We start from the raw sequence: 22176 nt of genomic DNA, 5'->3' as shown, positions 1-22176 counted from the left end.
GTGTGTAACTTTCTTCTGCTGAACACAAAGATTTTTAGAAAAATATCTCAGCTCTGTTGGTCCATTCAATGCTCCAATAAGCACATAAAAGGCAGCAAAAAAGTAGTTCATACGACTCCAGCAGTTAAATACATGTCTTCAGAAGTGATATAATAGGTGTAGCTGAGAAACAGAAGTACTTTTTTATGCAAATATCTACTTTCATTTTCACATTCTTTTTTGTTGTTGTTTTTTTGGCGATTCACATTCTTCGTGCATGTTGCCACATACTGGTCGGTGCTGGTCAAAGCTATAGTAAAACAATTACTTAAATATTGATCTGTTTCTCACCCACATATATCATATCACTTCTGAAGACAGATTTAACCATTGGAGTTGTCTGGAATACTTTTATGCTGCCTTAATGTGAATTTTGGAAATTCAAAAGTTCTGGTAACCTTTCACTTGCATTGTGTGGAACTACTGAGCGGAGATATTCTTAAAAAAAATCTTTGTTTGTGTTCAGCAGAAAAAAAGAATATCATACACATCTGTGATGGCATGAGGGTGAATGATGAGAGAAATTTTATTTTCAGGTAAACTATTCCTTTAACTATGTAATTTGTACATGTAGTAATACTGTAAATTTGTTAATCATGTTTAAATTAAAATTTGTGTTTTGATCCATTTATTCTTCATGTTATATTTCCCCTGTACGTGTGCATGTACTGTATTTTAAGGATGCTCACTCTCGTCTCCCATTGCACTTCTTTCTCCTTCCTCTCTCTGGCCTCCGCCCTCTGTCTCTCTTCCAGCCTGTGTTTGGCATCTGTCGCTGCATCGATGTCCTTCAGTTTCAGGTTAAGCGTCACGTCCTTCCACAGACTGACAGCCAGACAAAAATAACAGAGATCTGCATCAAATCATCTCACAGAGGCACCCACGCAGAAAACACATCAGATGATGTTCAGCAAATAACAGTGTCTATACTGGAAGCATTAAGGTTCAAGTCATCTAAGAATGGTCACTAACTCTGATCAATCAGCTGTAAAACTACACTAAGGTATTAACTACAAAAAAGTCAAATTAAAATAAATCTCTACTTCATTTCCACCAGAAATCCATTAGAATAAAAACAGATTTGCTTGGGTTGTTTTAGAAAAGTGCAATAATTGCACAATTAATGTTAGTACTGAAACACCTGCGTATACATACGGTAAGAAAAAAGAAATCAGAAGGCCAGAGAGGCACTGCTCACGTTTAGCATAGAAACAGTGAAATGTCAGCTAAAATAACAAAAACAATAAAACTGAACTGGCTTTGAGCTACATCACTACCTCACAGAATCAAGTGGAAAAAAAGACCTCGTGCAGATAATAAATGAAGCAGATTAAAGAACCTGCGACATGAAAGTTCATTCTTGCATCGAAAATTCAAATGGGTTTTTAAGGCTGGTTTCCCATGACTTCCAAACTTCGAAGCTCAAGATTTTAAAAAAGTGTTTTCATAATAACAGCTTAAGAGAAATTGGCCTTTGGAGATGTTAAGAGCTGCGGCAAACCCAGTCTCATAGATTTAAGATGAAGAAATCACTTCGTGAGTAGAGGAAAAAGCTTGTCGGAAAAGAACTACATACCATCTGGATTCATACTCCAACTGATCCTCCAATTTCCGCACTTTCTTCTTAACGATGCCCATTTTCTTTGTGTCAACGAACAGTGCATTTTCCTGGGAGGAAAAAATATGTGATCACTTTTCTAAAGAATCCTACTTCAGTTTAATCTTAATGTAATTCCTTTTCTTGCCTCTCTTGGGTTCAAACTTACCCCGGTAGCCAATTTTGTATACATCTCTCCATTCCACTCTCCCTCAATGGAGCAGAATGACTTCTTATCATTGGGGGCACTAAAAGAGAACGCATTTTGAATATCGAGTGCTTTCGATTTATCTGGATAATATTGCATCTGTTGCTTAAATGGACAGTTCAGCCAAAAAAAATCTAATAATTTACTCGCTCTCATTTTTCCCAAATTACTTACTTTCTTCCATGGAACACAAAAGGAGATGTTAGGCTGAACACCAGTCTCAGTCACTATTCACTTTCATTGTAAGGGAAAGCGATGCAATGAAAGGGAATGGTGACTGTGGCTAACATTCTGCCAAACATTTCCTTCTGTTTTCCACAAAAGATAGTAAGTCATATTGGTTTGGATCAACATTAGGTGGAGTACATGAGAACATAACTTTCATTTTTTCCCCTTGACTTACAATATCTCAGCAGTTATCCTGTGCTTCTTTCCTCCGTAGAAAGGTTTGGTGTGGAAAACTATATTGGCACTATAGCCAGATTTGGAACAGGAAATATTGCACTCCCCACCAAGCTCCACCCATGGAACAGTGAGGATTGACCTATAGGGGCACAGTTAAATGGATGAGTTGCACCACCTCCACAATAGCATAATACTCTAAACCTGTTGAAAACAGAGAAAGAACCACACAATGCTTACCTCCCATAGCCATTGGGAAAAGTAAGAATGTAGTGCTCATCATGTTCAAGACAAGACACGCAACCTACGGTAGACAGGAGGACAATTAAGCATTACAGTAACAGTGATGTGCAACTTAATTACTATTGACAGATGAATTTCCTTGTCTACCTTGACCAATATTATGGACACCAATTGACATTCCAAGGAACTTCGATTTAGTCCAGATGTGGGCGTTGAACTGGATTTTTTTGCTGAAACATTCTGCATAAAATGCAGATACTGCAGAAAGATATATATATATATATTTATATATAATCATACTTTAAGTAACAGAGTATAAGGTATTAGATCAAATGGGTAGTGGGGGTTGAGACTTTTAATTTCTCATTCAATAAGTACTACTCACTGGGAGGGTGATGAGAAACCTGCTCTGCCACAAATGATACATTGTTCTTGCTACTCCACGGCACGGGACCATCTGATAAAGACTCCTAGAAAGACAGATGGAAAAGACAATAAGCGAAAGAGAAAAAGATAAATAAAAATCTAATTATAGTGAACACTAGAATTATATTCACCCCACTGTCATCTTTATTTGAATCTGGACTCAGTTCAGTTTTGTTTTTATGGTAAAATAAGCTGCTCATATCAGTTTATTGTGCCAAATAAGATAAAGTACTGCAAACATTATTTTCTTAGAGAAACACATTCAGTGTGAACAACCCCGCAAAAATGAAAATTATTTTATTATTTACTCACCCTCATGCCATCACAGATGTGCATAACTTTTTCTTCTGCTGAACACAAATTAAGATATTTAAAAGAATAATCGCAGCTCTGTAGGTCCTCACAATGCAAATGAATGGGTGCCAGCATTTGGAAGCTCCAAAATCCACATAAAGGGAGCTTAAAAGTACCCCATATGACTCCAGTGGTTAAATCCATGTGTTCAGACACAATATGATAGGTGTGGGTGAGAAACGAATCAATATTTAAGTAATTCTTTGCTCGAAATTCTTCTCCCTGCCCAGTAGGTGGCAATATGCATGAAGAATGTGAATCACCAAAAACAGAAGGATGAGAATATGAAAGTTAAAGTGGAGACTGACTGAGCATGGAAGATAATTTATAGTAAAAAAGGACTTAAAGATCGATCTGATTCTCAACCACACCTATCATATCGCATCTGAAGATATGGATTTAACCACCAGTCGCCTGGATTACTTTTATGTCGCACTCATGTGGATTTTGGAGCTTCAAAATTTTGGCACCCTTTCACTTGCATTGTATGGACCTACAGAGATGAGATATTCTTCTAAAAATCTTAATTTGTGTTCAGCAAATGAAAGAAAATCATACACATCTGGGATAGCATAAGGGTGACTAAATGATGAAGATAATTTTCATTTTTGGATGAACTATTCCTTTAAACCTTCAAACACACACTCACAGAAGAAGCAGAATCCTCTGTTTCAGAGGGCAGGTCCCAGTGACAGAAGAACACCTCGCCCAGAATGGGGTTGTAGGGCTTCTTTGCCACAGATCCTTTCCGACCAGCGTGAAAGGCTGATAGGTACCACTTTACCACCTGCACCATGCGGTCCTTTGGATCCTGCTGATCAGCAATACTGTAGAACGTGGCAGAGAAATCAATAATGAGACTAGTGCCAAAGTACTAGTATTTATGAGGGAGCACTGCAGTGCTCAATGCAAAACCAATATAAAAACTCAATACAAATACATTAACCAGACAGGCAAAACTAGTTAATCATAAATGGACTGAAAAATAATTGATTAGAAGTAAATCACAAGTGTTGTAAGCTGGAGCTCAGGCTCAGCTAGTCAATAATGAAAGCACTGCTGTAATATTTTTTACAAGATTAACAGGAATTAAGAAAGAAAAGATCATATGGTAGCATAGCTGTGAGATTCACTTCAAAAGACAGGACGGGAGAAGTCTCACTTCTTAAGAGCTTTGATTATACAGCAAAAGATCTGGTACTTATTGCAGCTTATTCTGCACAAGAGATTGTCAGACTGATAAGTAAAGCGACCAACCACATTATTAATTAAATGAGTGGCAGACCCTATGAACACTGGAAAAATGCTGAAAAATGTGTGTAGACTCAATGATGAGAATTTAAAAAGTCCTAAAGTAATAAGTATTTTGCAGACATGTTACAGAATTATCGACAGTGCTTGTTGTCATGATGTACTTTCACGGTGTGTACAGAAAACATAAATGTTTATTTATAGAGAAATGCTCCAACATTGAGCCCACTTCATCTCTGATCGGTGCGTCACATCTTCTGTGAAGTGGATAAGACATGCCATGCAGCCCGCTAATTAATCATTAACATCCCTAAAGTGGAATACTAGTGACCATCTAGTTATCTGGTTACTAAGTGCACATTCAGTGATTATTTCATCCTCAAAAGTGCTTTTATCCTCAACCCGGTACTTTGTAAACACATTTTTTTAGGCAGTCTGATACAATTCCTATGCGATCTTACTTCAGGAAGTTGTGTAAAGTCATCCAGTCAGATTAGAGCTTGCGAGATCGAGAATGTACTTTCTATTTTTGTGTGCGATATGGAATAGAACAGACAGTGAACAGACAGTCAGCATGTCTTCTGAAGGGAACATTACCTTACAAACAAATCTGGGTGGGCAAAGAAGTCTGCATACATTTCCAGCAATGACCTCCGCTCCAAGATAAATGTCGGCAAGACAACCTATGGATGAAAAGGATTGAGAGGTAGAAATGAATAGAAAAAAAGAGAAGAATGAGAAAATGAGATGGCTGTTTGGGTTTACCTTGGTGAGATCCATGCCCAATCGCACTTGAGATAGCAGATGCATTATGACACTCTTGTGTTCTTCCACAGATTCACCCTCTCCCTCGTCATCCTTCTCATCATGACTGTCAAATTGATCTGAGAAAAACATACATACACCATAGAACTCAGCAAACATTGAATGTCTCATCTAATGTGGCAAAGCAAACACATGATTAACAGCAGCAAAAAGAAAAGAGTTACAACACAAACATATTAATTGCAATGGTGCAGTCTAGTGGTAATTTAAAAGAATCCAAATCACTCAAAAATAAAAATGGTCATTTACTCACCCTAATGTTGTTCCAAAAGCTGACTTTTTATTCTTCTATGTAACACAAAAAGAGTAACTTACAGCAAAATGTATAAGCTGTTCTTTTCCATACAATGAACGTGAATGGTGACCATGGCAATAGAGCAAGATTTTCAGTGAATAATGCTTAAATTTCAGTCTCATAATACTTGTTTGAGCTTCACAGCCACTTTCATTTTATGTAAGAAAACAGCTTGGACATTCTGCTAAATATCTCCTTTTGTGTTCCACGGCAGAAAGTCATACCGGTTTGGAAGTTTTCATTTTTGGGTTAAACATCCCTTTTATCGTGCGAGATGTGCATTTTGTGTACCTGCATCAGTGGTGCCATTGGACATTGAGGAGTTGATGGACTCGTTGGTGTCTGGTCGTTTTAGTGCTGTACTGTCTTCACTGTTCACAGCAGCAGTTCTGTTCGGGCTGGATTCAAAATGCAACAAACAAGAACATTATGTTTACTTCCTGGACATCTGATGCGAAGATGCAGGAGTGTGTGTGTAAGCATGAGTGTAACAGTGTTTATGTACCATTTTATTTATGTCAGTGTGTTTATTCTGATGTTTGCAGAAAATAATGCAGGGGAATATGTGATATTTCTCTAAGCATGTTTTTTCTATATGCAGTGTTCCAGTTAATGTGCGTGTGGACAGGTTCTACTATAATGTACACGTCCAGCAGTGTTTTAATGAGTTCTAATTGTAAATGAGTGTGTATATGTATTCATTTATTTCAACCCATGCAGTGTGTATGTATGTATGTTTGTTACCCTATGCATGGTTTTAATTGTATGTGCACTCTTTGCATGTATAATGCACTGTACAGTGTTTTGATGAAGTCAGTATGTGTTTGTTTATATATACACAACTCACACTATGCAGAGTTTTATTGGAGTATGTGTGTGTAACTCACTCTATGCAGTGTTTTGGTGAGATGCTGCTCTGATAAAACTCATCGGCGTCGTAAAACTCATCTTCGCTGCTGGAATAGGAGAAGTCAGGAACCGAGCGGGGCAGTATGTTCGTGTGGCTGGGCGACGTTCCGCTACTGCTAGGACCTGAGAGACCACTCTCTGAGAACACAGCAAGAAAATTAAACCAATCTATGTGTGTAAATATGTTTAGTGTGTGTGTAGCGGAGCTTGGAGTACACCACTCATTAAAAAAAATTAAACACCACAGCTGAGAGTCAGCTTAGCTTCCTGTTATGGGTTGAGGTTTTGAGACTTGGCATAAGTGGGCGGCATATCTGCTTCAAATAAACACAAAATGATCCATGATGCTAGTAATATCATACACAGCTGATTTCACAAGCACAATCTCAGATGGTTAAAAACTAGGAATATGCCAGTGGTATTAACATAACATGAGCCACCCCATACACATCTATGGTGACCCAATCAATAATCATAAACAACGCTTTCAGTTTAAACTTCAAACTCATTCTAAGGCCATCAAAGGCCACTGTTTCAGCACTCGAAGGTTGAATCTTTTAAACTCCATTTTAAACACCGAGTCAACCTTTGCCATTTAATTCCTTGCCACAAAACATGCATATACAAATACAACGGTCACACCCACCATAACTGCCAATCACTCTTATGCAAACACTGTAATCACTCTTCACTGCATCATTTACACTAATGACACTTTCTTTCCAAAGTGACAAAAAAAATCTGCGTTCTCATATGAGTGTTCATGTTAACATGTAATTAACTTGATTATTTAAGCAATCTTCCAGGTTCAATACAAGTTAAGCTCAATCAACAACATGGTAAATGGTCTGCACTTATATAGCGCCTTTTTAAGCCTTAACGGTATTCAAAGCGCTTTACACAATGTAACTCATTCACCCATTCACACACACATTCATACACCAATGGCGGCAGAGCTGCTATGTAAGGTGCTAGCCTGCCATTGGGAGCAACTTGGGGTTCAGTGTCTTGCCCAAGGACACTTCGGCATGTGGAGTTGTGTGGGCCGGGATTCACCAAACATATATATATATATATACACACACACACACACACACACACACACACTCACACTGGTGGCCAAAAGTTTGGAATAATGTAAATATGTTGCTGTTTCGGAAGGAAATTGGTATTTAATTCACCAAAGTGGCATTCAACTGATCACAAAGTATAGTCAGAACATTACTGATGTAAAAAACAGCCCCATCACCATTTGAAAAAAGTAATTTTTGATAAAATCTAGACAGGCCCCATTTGCAGCAGCCATCACTCAAACACCTTATCCTGGAGTAATCATGCTAATTTTCACATATTGTTCTGTCATCTCAGTACTTAATTAAAGAATCCTTAGCCAGCGATTACAGCCTCAAGTCTTTTTGGGGATTTTCTGCCATTCTTCTCTGCAGTTCCTCTCAAGCTCTGTCAGGTTGGATGGGGACCGTAAATGGACAGTCATTTTCAGGTCTCTCCAGAGATGTTTGATTGGGTTTTCATTAAGGATATCTCTGTATTTTGCTGCATTCAGCTTTCCTTCAACTTTGACCACTCTGCCATAAAGCCCAGATAAGTGGAGTGTTGTAGTGATGGTTGTCCTTTTGCCAGTTTCTCCAAATCACCACATATGATTGGTGGGGCTCAACCAGCGGGTTCTTTTTTGTGGGTTTCTCAATTGTTTGAAAGTCTAAAATGTATATTTCCTATTGACACACTAAAGCTGAAAATATAAATAACATAAATCTAAATAATATATAAATCTTAAGACACACACACACACACACACACACACACACACAGACACACACATACAGACACAGACACACACATACACAGACATATACACATACACAGACCGTATATAATAAAAAAGCAGCCAAGGTTTTTGATGGAAGTGAATGGGGCCAGTGCACAAACATTAAAATACACTAAATTTTAAAAGTATTGCCACAATGTGTGAATACAACCAGGGATTTACAGGCCTTACAGCATTTACCACAATACAGGGTTTTCAGCTGTTACGTCAACATAGCAACAAAGTTGTAATATTGGATATTACTTTTAGTGCCCGACCGTTATATCGGTCTGCAATATTTTTGGCCGATATTAGCCTTTCACTGATATAATGGTATCTGTGTATATGATTACCAATATACGCAGATATGAAAACTTTTTTTCAGAACATATAATGCAGAAAACTATGCTTTAGAATTGGTGTCATTACATAGTTGTTCCAGCAGAGTGCGCTCCATCTCCACTGTTTACAGTGCTGACTCTGAGCTGACAGTGGCTCTGCAGACAGGGCAGAATTAAGCGGTGCGGAGTTGAGTGGTCTCTTCTCGGGAAGCTGCTAACTAGTTTGTGAAATACATACTGGAAAATGTATATAAAAAAATGACCCCATCATTTTCCCTTTTCAATATAACTAATATAACGTGAACCCTGTCCCTGACAACCCTGTCACTCATGTCTGTTTGCTGTTAGCCAGCTATAGTTTGTCAGTGCAGTAAGTAATAAATAAACAAAAGCAATGTAAATATCTGAAAGAGTGCAATATAATATATAGACAGATAGATAGATAATACATAAATCACACACACAGCAGCTAAACATCAGAGCATCTTTTTGCAGCTCAGCAGACAACAGTGAGGTGGTGGATTGTGTCTGTTGAATTCATGCTATGTTGTCTAGTTGGTAAGATGCAATGCTGGTCGATCTTTTACTCTCCGTGATAACGAGCTTATAGCTAACTAGCTAACCATGTAGCTACTTTCATTGCTTGCCAACTGAGTGGAAGCTAATGTGTAAACACGAAAACCAAACTGTTTTGTTCAGGATTCACAGTTTGGTACCTCCTTCAACCGAACAATTACAGTCTTTGCATTTACAAAATGTAATATTTAAAAGTCTGGATTTCCACCGTTGAAAGTTCCCCTGAACTAGTATAGCAGAATACGGTGCAACACCGCTGCCGCTGTTTATATCTTGTCTCGACAGGTGTAAATTATTCTTGTTTTACAACCTGCCAATAATTGACTGGCAGTATTAATATAGTCAGCATTTGACTGATACTCAACATTACTGATGTTTATTTAGCTATTTATTTTATTTGAATGTATTCTATATTTTAATGGTCAGCCACTGACTGATACTAAACATACAGTACACTGATGTTTGAGCTATTTGTTGTATTTTTATTTATTCTTTATTTTCTCAGTGTTCATTTCTAGAATTTGTTGATGATGTAAAATAATAAATGTCAAATATTTTTTTATATAAATATTTGTTTAAGAAAGTAGCCTTCTGAGTACCTTTGCATAGTCATATCGGTGCAAAATCCACATAGAAAAGGTCTGATTTCATTCCAGCTCAAAAATTAACTAAATCGGACACCATATCGGTAATTGTGAATTTCCCCCCCTCTAAAATTCTGATGAAAGTGAAACTTTGTAGTATGGCACTTTTCGTACCACTGTCTCCTTAAGATGATTCGCTTATGTTTTCCTCTTTTGTAAGTCGCTTTGGATAAAAGTGTCTGCCAAATGAATAAATGTAAATAATGTAAAATCGGTATAGGTCTAAAAAAATCCCATATCGGTCAGGCTCATATCGGTTCCAACTTTACACAGATAAAGTTGGAAAGTGATTATCAAACAACAATTATGTTAACACATATAATAAAGGCAGTATAAAAGTAATCCATAAGACGCCACTGGTTAAATCCATATCATCTAAAGCGATATGATGGGTGAGGGTGAGAAACAAATCAAAATGTAAGTCCTTTTTTACAATCAATCTCCACCTTTGACCAGCCCCAACCAATACGTGGCTGAATGTGAAAGTGAGTCACTTTCATACCAGAATGTGGAAGTGAATGTGTAGATTTTCAGTAAAAAACTAAGACTTAATATTGATCTATTTCTCACCCTCACCTATCAATTTGCTTCAGAAAATATGGATTTAACCACTGGTGTAGTATGGATTACTTTAATACTGCCTATTAAAGTAATAATGTCCTTTTTGAACTTTCAAAGTTCTGGTCACCATTTACTTACATTGTGAGGATTTTTCTTCTAAAAATCTTCATTTGTGTTCAGCAGAACAAAGAAAGTCATACATATATGGAATGGGATGAGGGTGAGTAAATTATGAGAGAATTTACATTTTTGGGTACACTTTCCCTTTAAAGTGCATCAATGGACACAATAAAGTATTGCAGGAAAATAAGCTTAGGAATGCAAAGACAAAATAGCTTGGAGGTGCTAATATGAACACAGTGACAGAATCAATATAATTGTGATGCAGTCAATCTAATAAATGAAAAGTTTCTTTATGTTGGTGGTAAGACCAAGTCTGGAATGGAAAAATGTATGCACATCCAACACTTCTTCAACAGGTGCCGGATCAAGGCAAAAAGCATTCAAATATAACTGAAAAAGTAGAATAAGAATAATATAAATGTGCAGATATACTTTTTTCAAGACCAAGTCTTTTCACACAAATCAGCTCTATCTAAACCCAAGCAGCCCCTCTAAATTTAAATGGAAATCCTAATTTACAGTCTGCATTTTGTGCAGATTTAAGGACTTGACTGTTTTTGTCTAGTTTCCTGCACTGCTGTCTAGAGTGCTACCGACTTGCTGTGTTTTTGCTGTACTCAGCTCGTCCCGCACTGCGCCTCAGCAGAAGCTGGACTCTCTAATGCACAAATGATTGTCAGGGGGAAACACACTCACAGCAGAGAGAACAGCTTTGCCAGCAGCCTCAATGCAGAGGTATTAGTAATACAGTAGCTATGGGTTCAAACAGTAGTATGAAGTTATATGAAAATAATATAACAAAACTAAAAAATAGTTTACTATTCTTAAAGGAAAATATTATTTACACATCTGCATGTTGTTCCAAACCTGTACGAGGTTAATTCTGACATGGAACACAAAAGAGAAATGTTTGAAGAATCATTACCCAGCTCTTGCCATTTACTGACCGTTCATAGAGACCAAAAGGTCCAAAAGTGTTTGGAACAACACAAGGGTGGGTAAATAATGACAGAATTTTCATTTCTGAGTTAACTATTTCTTTGCAAAATTCTTTGGCGGTAGTAATAATTGTATATTTTTTGGATATTTTAATTATTTTATTTATTTTGGACAGAGATTAGAAATCTAGTAACAATTATTTATGTAAAGGTGCTTGACTAACACAACATGTGAGAAACTAACCATAATTAGGGATTGACCGGTGTTTCGATACAATTTAGGGATCCAAAAATGTTTTTGGGATGCTTAAAAATCTGGGTGAAACAGCACCATCTGCACACTGTAAAGACTAAATAAATGAATAACTGCCAGGTCAGACAGACTGAAAGTGACTTAGAAACTTTCTTCAAAATATATATGAAAGATTTAAATTGATAGTTTTAACGAAGTTTCATCCTAATATATATAGCTTTTTTCAAAGGTTTGTCTTTTTATTTAGAAGCGTTAATGTCTGGTACCTTCACAAACATATATCCATAACTTTCCCATTTATGTAATTTTCCACAGAAATAGGAGTTTAGTTTCACTCTAGTTCTCTTAATACTTTCTGTTTTACTTAGTACCTATTACAATAGTAACCTTTAATGACTCCCTGACAATTGGTTCGTACCTGTGCTGTTGGGAGTGGGTGTCTGAAGGCTGCCCATCACCGTGACAACAGGGCCCACGGATAAAGAAGAAGGCCTCTGTTCGGTTTTACACACCTGAGCTCCATCTGTGGATGAAAACACACCCCTTATATGACCTTGGTCTGAAAAACACACACAGAATTTGCAAACCAAATCTAATTTCTAAGCTTCCAAATCTGTGGATGGCAATGCAGAGAAGCCATAAACCAAACAGCATGTGACACTTTTGAAGGACATGCAGGGATAGAGAAGGGAAGGGGAGGGAGGGGGCAGCTCACCTGTTGGGAGAGTGGTCTGCGTTGGCATGGCACTGGCACTGATTACAGAGGCGTTGAGAGGGGTAGGTTGGAAAACTCCATCCACTGGGTTTATGGTGCTCTGCAGAGAACCAAAGATACAATACAAAACACAGCTCTCATAGGAACACATGCTAAAAATAAAACCTCTCGCTGGAGCATTCAGTCTCAACACACAAGCCAACTATCACAGGAATCCTCAAGATAGCATCAAGTACATGTATTTTGAGTTACTGTGAAGATATGGAAGTAGTACACTAAAAAGGATTTTTTTTTTTAAACATTTACTCACCCTTATATCGTTCCAAATGTTCCAAAATGACAAAAGGGTGGCATAAAAGGGGTTAAAAGAAATTATGCACTTTATTCCAAGTCTTCTGAAGCCATACACTAGATTTGTGTGAGTAGTCCATTTGACAGACTGTGATTACACATTCCCCTAAAAAATTAAAAAATATTTTAATAATTTAAAGTAAATGTATTGCCTAAAATTATTTTTTGTGTTAGTTACATTAATAATAATAATCTCACTGCTTTTACGTGGTTTCAAATACAGTTTCTAAGGGTGTGATAATTTGGCATTTTTCCCTCTTCTGAATGCCATAATCTATCTCTGTATTTTTTCCTCTTTTAGAAAATTATGGAAATGTAATAAATTATTTATTTTGCTGTTTGATCAAATGGGAAAGCAAAAATAATGTTTGCTATGGTGTCCTCATCTATAGAAATTTACCCCACCATAGTTTACATGCACGTTCCGAACCCAGAAATGTAAAAAAAAAACTGCTTAAAAGGTATATTCCAGGTTGAATACAAGTTAAGGTCAATCGACAGCATTTATTTTGACTAGCCCCTCCTTTTCTTAAACTATAAAGAAAAAATCCAGGTTACAGTGAGGCACTTACAATGCTTTTTTTCGTTTTTTTTTAATTGATTTTAGTTTGATACATTTTTTTTGTGAAAAGTTATAGCGAATTTTACAACTTCATTACCATGATGATGTAATATCAAGTAAATGCTTTTAAACAAATTATAAGCTTCAAATTTCTGCTTTTTAGCAATCCTAAAATTGGCCACATTCACTTCCATTGTAAGTGCCCCACTGTAACCTTGATTTTTTTTTAAAGAATGGGACCAGACAAAACAATTTTTGTGGTAATCAATATTATGCCACAAATGCTGTCAATTGAGCTCAACTTGTATTGAACCTGCAATATTCCTTTAATTTTCTGTTTGACACACAAGGCTATAATAATAAGGCTTCAGAAGACTTATACTGCACACAATTACATGGAAGGACGAACTTTATGGGGTAGAACCACATAAGGATGAGCAAATGATGACAGAAGTTTCATTTTTGGGTTAATAAAAGTGCAGAAACAATAAAAAGTACCCTTTTTTATGGAGTAAGAGTTGTCTGTCCAGGATTTCAACATTAAAAGGTAAAAAAAAAAAAAAAAAAAAAGTGTTCTACAGCGGACACTTTATTTCTCCGATTTCCTTAACAGTAAAAACAATCATTTTTATTGTTGAAAACAACATGATATCAAAAAGCAAAACTGATTTACTCTCATAATAAATGTGTACTTTCTTTCATAATCTGTCATGTACGAATGGTCTCCACCTCTAAAACGAGTTTCTGCAGATGTAACCAGTCATGTGGGCGGGAAGAAATAAATGAACCAAACATATCACAGCCTAACAATTACAACATTTAGGCTAATCAAATTCTAATTAGACACAATCAAGTCTCATCCTAAATGATTTCCCACCGATAACTGTTGCACTCCAAAATAAATCCCACTGCACAAGTAAAACCTGTTGCAAATACTGTTTCAAATGGTCTTTTAGTATCCAAAATGACCCTTTTCCATACATCAACAAGGCTTTGAGAATCAAGAGAAAAATTTGAAGTAAACAAATCAGATTCAGTGCTTTCAAATGCACAGTGTCCAAATGAGCAACCTCACAGCTGTGGCTTGTGTCCATCACACAGATGCTTCTCAATACATAAAATCTTTGCCTAATGTAACCAAACACTGAGCATCTGTCAGTCGGCGGACACTCAGATAAGAGGCTATTAATCTCTGCTTCCACAGCAACAAGACCAGCCAATAATCCTGCATGCAACATGCAATAAATAGACAGCAAGGAGAAATAAAAATCTCTACCCAGCCTAGACTATGAATCACTGATGTCATGAGACACACAGCAGTGAAGAAACTCTACCCGAAAACACACAAGACAAAAAAACAAATACAAAAAATGACATGCAATCGACGGGAATGAGATTTGGAGGGGTTTTTCAACCCAGGGAATTTTGAAGGATTTAAATCACAATTATTTATTGTTCTGAATAATCCCTCTTTTGTTGTTCAGCGACAGAGCCTGTTGCTCTTAATTAAAAGCCAATTAGGGTAATTATAGCTCTGCAGTGAACACAAACACCAGAATGAGATTAAATCAAGAGGCAGAGACACTCAGGGCCGTGGCAAAAAGACATGGCAAGCATGGATAAAGACTAATGAAAGAATCAGGGCCCCAAAACAGAACAACAACATTTAATAGTGTTTTTATAAGTCCCTTATAATAGTCAGTACCTTATTTATAGTTTGCATTTGGCTTTTCAAAGTTCAGGTGGCATATTAAACATAATATATATATACACAATGTCCCCTGCAATGATATTTTAAGTGTGACTTAAATGTCCAAATAGTTTTTGGGGGCATTATATGAATTTTACACATGGTCTTTTGAGCAAAATTTAATCCAGACTAACAGTAACACAAATGGCCTGCAACAAGTGTTGAATGTACACTGGCAGCCAAAAGTTTGGAATAATGTACATATTTTGCTCTTATTGAAAAAGATTGGTACTTTTATTCACCGGAGTGGCATTCAATTTATCACAATGTATAATCAGAACATTAATAACGTGAAAAATAACTATTAATGTTTTTTTTTTTTTTTAATTCAGAACTTCTTAACCTTCTTCCAAGAGTTCTCATCAAAAAATCCTCCACATGCAACAATGACAGCTTTGAAGATCCTTGACATTCCAGCTGTCAGTTTGTCCAGATACTCAGATGACATTTCACCCGACTCTTCCTGTAGCACTTGCCATAGATGTGACTGTCTTGTTCGGCACTTCTCACGCACCTTACAGTCTAGCTGATCCCACAAAATCTCAATGGGGTTAAGATCCATAACACTCTTTTCCAATTATTGGTCGTCCAATGTCTGCGTTTCTTTGCCCACTCTAACCTTTTCTTTTTGTTTTTCTGTTTCAAAAGTGGCTTTTGCTTTGCAATTATTCCCATAAGACCTGAACCCCTGAGTCTTCTCTTTACTGTTGTACATGAAACTGGTGTTAAATTGGTAGAATTCAATGAAGCTGTCAGCTGAGGACATGTGAGGCATCTATTTCTCAAACTAGAGACTCTGATGTACTTATCCTCTTGCTTAGTTATACATCTGGGCCTTCCACATCTCTTTCTGTCCTTGTTAGAGCCAGTTGTCCTTTGTTTTTGAAGAATGTAGTGTAGACCTTTGTATGAAATATTGTTTTTTGGCAATTTAAAATATTGTCTAGCCTTCATTCATCAAAACAACAATTGACTGACGAGTTTCTAGAGAAAGCCGTTTCTTTTTTGCCATTTTTGACCTAATATTGACATTAAGACATGCCAGTCTATTGCATACTGTGGCATCTCAGAAAACAAACACAAAGACAATGTTAAGCTTCATTTAAAGAACCAAATATCTTTCAACTGTGTTTGATATAATGGCAAGTGATTTTCTTGTACCAAATTAGCAATTTAGCATGATTATTCAAGGAAAAGGTGTTTGAGAGATGGCTGCTGGAAATGGGGCCTGTCTAGATTAGATCAAAAATGACTTTTTTTCAAATAGAGATGGGGCTGTTTTTTACATCAGTAATGTTCTGACTATACTTTGTGATCAGCTGAATGCCACTTTGGTGAATTCAAAGTACCAATTTCCTTCCGAAACAGCAAAATCTGTACATTATTCAAAACTTTTTGCCACCAGTGTAATTGTGTGTTACATTGCTTGTAAGGTCTAGCCATGACGGTTATTGACCTGATGAGAGCCTGTGGGAAGGTTATAACAGGTCACCATCTATTTGTCCTAGATGGCTCAAAAGCATGTATGAAAACAGAAAATCAATGGTCATTCTGTGTGTACATACTGTATATGTGTCTTACATTTGAAGGGCTCGAGTAGTTTGGATCGATCACATTGTCAAAGAGATTTTTACATTGTTGAAAATCATGACCATAGGAAAGAACAGGCCCAGAAATGTCCCAACACGAAGCGTGAGAGGAAGATAAAGAACAAAACCAGAAAGAGAGAGGCAGACGTGGTGACCGGAGCCATCAGATCAAGATCATGCACATCTTGGTTCAGTTTTAATTGAAGTGAAAATTTGATTTAATTGGAAGAGAGAAAAGGAGCACCGTTCGATTGTTGAGAAATGTCAAAACTTACTATCAGTCCGTTTGCGTGTTGCTGTTCGTTACTTTGGTCCTTCAAATTTTAAAAAGAAAAACACAAATTGAGAAAAATGGCTCATAGCTGGGAATCAGCCACAAAAGACAAAGAAGACTATAAAAACTTGTTCAAATGGTCTCCACTGATAGCTTTGCTTAACTTTTTTCAGACAATAACAAAAAGATAACTTGAGGTATTTTCACCTCCTGAATCTCTTAGAACCACCTCTCCAAACCATTGAAATGGTACATGTTGGAATGTTGATAATCTGGCCAAAATAAACATTAACAGGGTTGTGGAAAATTACAGGTCGGATTTGCATAAGACTGGTAAATAAATACGAATGCAGACCCAGGGGAAAAACAAAACACGATACACACACACACACAATACGTGCCAACAAGGCAAGTGTTTTACCTTGGCAATCTGTAGTAGTACGATACAGTGTTTGATGGACTCTACCATACTCTAAAACACAAAAACAAGAAATGAAATTACATTCCAGCACCAACATTTGATACAAGAAGCATTAAGAGGGTGAAGGTGCAGATGCTCTTACACAAGTGGTATCCTTCAGGTTCTCGATTTTCTGTGATTAACAAAATGGAAGAGAAATGGACCAGTTTCAGTTAGAATTGTGAAATGCCCTTGAATAAAAACAAAGAACAGAACATGCACCTTTACAAACATTTCAAAGCAGAAATGAAAGCGTCAGCTTGTGACCAAATGAGTCTCATGAGTTTCATGCCTTAAAAAGGCCTAAAACCGTGACTCTACTCTCTGTAAAAGGTTCACTTAAAATTTAGTATCACTGGGTGTGAATAAATTTCATTGGATTTCATTCACTTATTAATTCATACAAATGTTCTTTCTTATGTATGCAGAAAAGGTTCACAGGCCATATCCATCCTAATCCAAACCTTGTTTCCTATTGCCATCCTTTTCCAAAGTAATTGGTACTAGCGTTTTTCAAAAATCTCAATTTTCAGTGGAACAAAACCGTGTTCCATTGTGGAGAAGTGTAAACGTTGCAAAAATCTATGCGTTTTAAAACCCAAAACGTTTCAATGTGGACACGGCAAAATTGTCTTGTCACACAAAATTTCCAGCAAGATTCACAACAGGTACATCTTTATGGAAAATGTGTACTTCTTGTAATGTTGATGAATCCGTATTATTCTAAATGAGGGAGCATGTGTGCTGTTAGAAATTAACATAATACACGCCCAAACCATCTCCACATATACATACATACATTATATATATACATATATATATATATATATATATATACACACACACACACACACACACACACACACACACTGTACAAAACCAAATTACAATACATAATTACCATCACCACCACTTCCAAGAGCAGTTCTAACCTCAGTAATACATACTTTCCTAATAAATATCAGGATGTAACAATGACGTAACAAAAGGTAGAATTTCTGTAAAAGTCACCCAGTTACAGTAGACACTGATTGAAAATGTGTCAGTGATGACACAGAAGGAAAATAGAACATCATGCCTTACCCTCCTTGACTCATCTTCCTTGCAGTCTTTTATCTTTTCATCAAAGAGCTGAGCAAGAAAAACAATTAGAAAACAATGTTCATAAAATATTATGTCAACTCAAACAAAATGGCTCTTTTGAGTCACAATACGGTCTTATGATTTACCATATACTTTTAAAAAGTACAAAAGACTTACTTTTAACTGGTCGATCAAAATCTGCAAATACGCATCCGCCTCCGCTAGCTTCTTGTCGAAGTCCTGAACGCTGGGAACGAATCCGGTTTCTGCCTCCTGCAATTGAAAGCGAGAGGCATTGGTTTCAGCCCTTTCTTGGTGTATAAAAGCTTCCACGGTGTCCTGAACTCAGCAACGTTCTGCTTTCGAGAGGAACAGGCCAGTTGACTGAGCAGAACTGCTCCCTGCATGTTCACATTTCTCTTTAACAACTTTAACTGAATTACACAATAAGACAACTGGTATAAACATGGATAAAAACATGCGAGTGACTTGTTACTGAACTGAACTCCAGAATAAAGAGGGGCTGCGATTTAGACATTGATATAGCAATTTCTAGAAAATTAATCTCATCATATTTTTAATCTCATTATTTTTTCCTGGCAGTCCACTATTGAATAGGGGCAAGGCGTTCAGTAGAGTCATTTCCATTAAAGGAATAGTTTGAAAAATTTAAATTCTCTCATCATTTATTCACTCTCAAAGGCAGCATAAAAAGTGATCTATATGACTCCAGTGGTTAAATCAATGTTTTCAGAAGCGATATGAAAGGGGTGGGTGAGAAACAGATACATTTTCAAGTCCCTTTTTACTATAAATCTACATTCACACAGCCCTCCTTTGCACGTTCACCAGAGTTCTTCTTTTGTTTTTGGCTGATTCGCCTTCTTTTGTGCATATCACCACATACTGGGCTGTTGTGCAAATATGATTTATTTATGCTTTTCCTTTGCTTTATACCTCCATTTTTTTCTTTCTCCTCCCTGCCCAGTAGTTGGCAATATGCACGAAAAATGTGAATCCGCAAAAAATAAAACAAACTTAGTCCTTTCGTGAATAGGAGGGCTGATAAATTTGCAGATTTATAGTAAAAAAAGACAAATGTTTACATACTTGCATTTCAGGCTTAACAAACCATACACCTACATCTCAAGCTGCATTTGTCCATACTGACTTGGTTGAAGGGACCAACAGACATTTAGCCAAAATGAATTTAATTTCAAATGAAAAACAACAGATATGTTTTATTTTTACAGGCACCATCAACATCTCAACTCCCACCAGAAAAGATTATCCGACAGTCAGGGCCATTCTGGTTGACTACATACTTTAAAAATAGCATACCTCAAACAACTTGCATGGTAGACTTGATTCACAATTGATTTCAATAGATTTGGCATTAGCAGGACTAGCTACACATGCTAAGCTAATGGCAGGTTTTCTAATAAGCATAAATATGCACAGCACACACAAATACTGGGTAAAACGGTGATCTTTTTAACTATATAAATGTATTTTATTGACAATTTTCAATAAATATTTAATTATATTCTCTCATCCGCCATACTGGTTTTGTTTTTTAAACAAGCGTGTCGCAATTTATTGTGGCAATGGTTCTTAACTAGAAACCTCAGCAAACTTCCAAGGGGGCCTTGAGAAGACCAAAACTGATATGAAAAAAATTGAATTTTAAAATAATCAAGCTTAATTAAAAAATTAAGATCATATAAACAATGACATTGAATAATGATGAAGTATTTTAATCTATTGGAACTAGTTTCTGGGGAATGAGGACTTCAAATATCATCATGGTCAAAAATATTTTATTGCTATCATTAATTACACTACCTATCTTTTGGAACTGCTTTTATGCCCTTCAAGTTGCCTACATAGTCAGCTTACTAAATTTTGGAACAAAGCTAGTATGTTTCAGTATAAATAAAAGATGTGTAGGCAATTATTTGGTGTTTTTAGGAGACAAAAAGACACAATGTGTCCTGTGACACATTGCCCTAAACACACAAGTCTCACTTTGATAAAGTGCTCTATTTTGTCAACACAGACAACACAAGACTGTGCACACATATACACAATAACAACCCATGATTTGGCCATAAAGCATCGGAGATTACAAATCACAAGGTCAGTCAAAACGTAACTGACGCATACAAGTGTGAGCAATGCCCTCTCTCTCTTTGCACAACCAAATGTTCCCCTACTACCTTCATAGCACACACACACCCTCTTTTTTACACACCATTACACAAATAACACCCTTACCTGCACACATTTTGAAACACAAACACAGCATGACCCATTTAATACGCATCGGTAAACTCGAGCAAAACAAAGTTACTTACTCTGTTCTTGCCACGGTGGGACATGCCTCCTCAAAACTGCCAAATCTGACCCAAACTCTCTCTGTCTCACTTTCTATATCTGTTCACTATATCTGTCCACCGTGTAAAGGAGGGGCAAATTAGATGAACAAGAACCTATTGACTGATGTACTCCAAGCTGTTCTATAAACCACTCTTGGCTACACTTCCTCAAAAAAGAAAAAAAGCAGAAGAAAAAGTATGAAAAAACAGTGGCATAAGCTCTTACAGGCTGTAGCAAAAACAATACACTGCTGTGATTGGATCTGCTGTTTCCTGTACAGGAGGGACTAGCTGAATATGCAAGGTTGTGATTGGCTATTAAGATCATGTGACTGGATGACAGCGCTCTCTGTGCTTGTAGGTACAGTACTTGCAAACATGCTTTTAGCTGCCAGTCAGCAGATTAAAAAAAAGGAAGGCAGTACTGAGGAGGTAAAGGGGAGAAAATACCTGGAAGAGGAAGAGATGGACAGAAGATACAATGAGAGATGAAGAAAATTATACACACACAAAAAAAGGATGAACAGATAAAGGGAGAACTAAAACCACATGCTGCTCAGTCTGTTGTGGTTTTCCTACGTCTGTATGGGTCATCAAACACCACATTTAATAAGCTCATAGACTGTTTTCAAGTTTTAAAATAAATTCACACACACACACACACACACACACACACACACACACACACACACACACACACACACACACACACACACACACACACACACAAACACACACAAACACACACACACACACACACACGACAGTTTATGAGCTTATTAAATGAGGTGTATGGTGAAAAGTGCTATATAAATAAAATGCGCGCGCGCACACACACACACGCGTGTGTGTGTGCGCACGTTTTATTTATATAGCACTTTTCAGCAAATCAAGCACAAAGTGCTTCACAAAACATAAAATCAAAAATGAACACAGTAAAACACAACATATTCCATCACATAGTAATAAAAGCAACACACACAGTAAAACACAGCACATTCGGTAATAAAAGCCAGTCAAAACAAATTAGTTTTTAAAACAGACATAGATTCAGCAGATTATCCCAGGGTAGGCTGTTCCATAATCATTGGCCCTTCACTACAAATGCTCTATCACCTTTCATTTTGCATCTGGATCTTGGAACAGCTCACTAAATTACAAGAAGATCTAAGAGGTCTAACTGTTTCATAGGGTTTTATTC

At 36.8% G+C, this 22176-nt stretch overlaps 1 protein-coding gene across 7 annotated transcripts in view; it reads right to left on the bottom strand.

Annotated features, from left to right (window-relative positions):
* LOC127630765 (oxysterol-binding protein-related protein 9-like) overlaps positions 1-22176 on the bottom strand; it is a 40591-nt gene that overhangs the window by 3773 nt on the left and 14642 nt on the right. For 3 of the 7 annotated variants that reach the window (XM_052108522.1, XM_052108525.1, XM_052108527.1), the window contains 19 exons: positions 18775-18870; positions 18598-18645; positions 17618-17647; positions 17476-17526; positions 17056-17094; positions 12529-12628; positions 12232-12336; positions 6528-6687; positions 5932-6038; positions 5286-5404; positions 5118-5203; positions 3919-4096; positions 2875-2959; positions 2637-2747; positions 2487-2550; positions 2248-2388; positions 1806-1884; positions 1616-1707; positions 729-864 (listed from right to left, as the gene is read on the bottom strand). In XM_052108522.1, coding sequence (XP_051964482.1) covers positions 729-864; positions 1616-1707; positions 1806-1884; positions 2248-2388; positions 2487-2550; positions 2637-2747; positions 2875-2959; positions 3919-4096; positions 5118-5203; positions 5286-5404; positions 5932-6038; positions 6528-6687; positions 12232-12336; positions 12529-12628; positions 17056-17094; positions 17476-17526; positions 17618-17647; positions 18598-18645; positions 18775-18870 — 1827 coding nt within the window. Of the gene's footprint in view, positions 1-728; positions 865-1615; positions 1708-1805; positions 1885-2247; positions 2389-2486; positions 2551-2636; positions 2748-2874; positions 2960-3918; positions 4097-5117; positions 5204-5285; positions 5405-5931; positions 6039-6527; positions 6688-12231; positions 12337-12528; positions 12629-17055; positions 17095-17475; positions 17527-17617; positions 17706-18597; positions 18646-18774; positions 18871-20954; positions 21185-22176 lie in introns of those variants that run through there. The other 4 variants (XM_052108526.1, XM_052108524.1, XM_052108528.1 and 1 more) reach the window with 4 other exon arrangements.

This window comes from Xyrauchen texanus, chromosome 37 (genome assembly GCF_025860055.1).
Source record: "Xyrauchen texanus isolate HMW12.3.18 chromosome 37, RBS_HiC_50CHRs, whole genome shotgun sequence".
Lineage (NCBI taxonomy): Eukaryota > Metazoa > Chordata > Actinopteri > Cypriniformes > Catostomidae > Xyrauchen > Xyrauchen texanus.
Note: the sequence above shows the minus strand (reverse complement) of the source record. Positions and strands in the feature narration are given on the sequence as shown.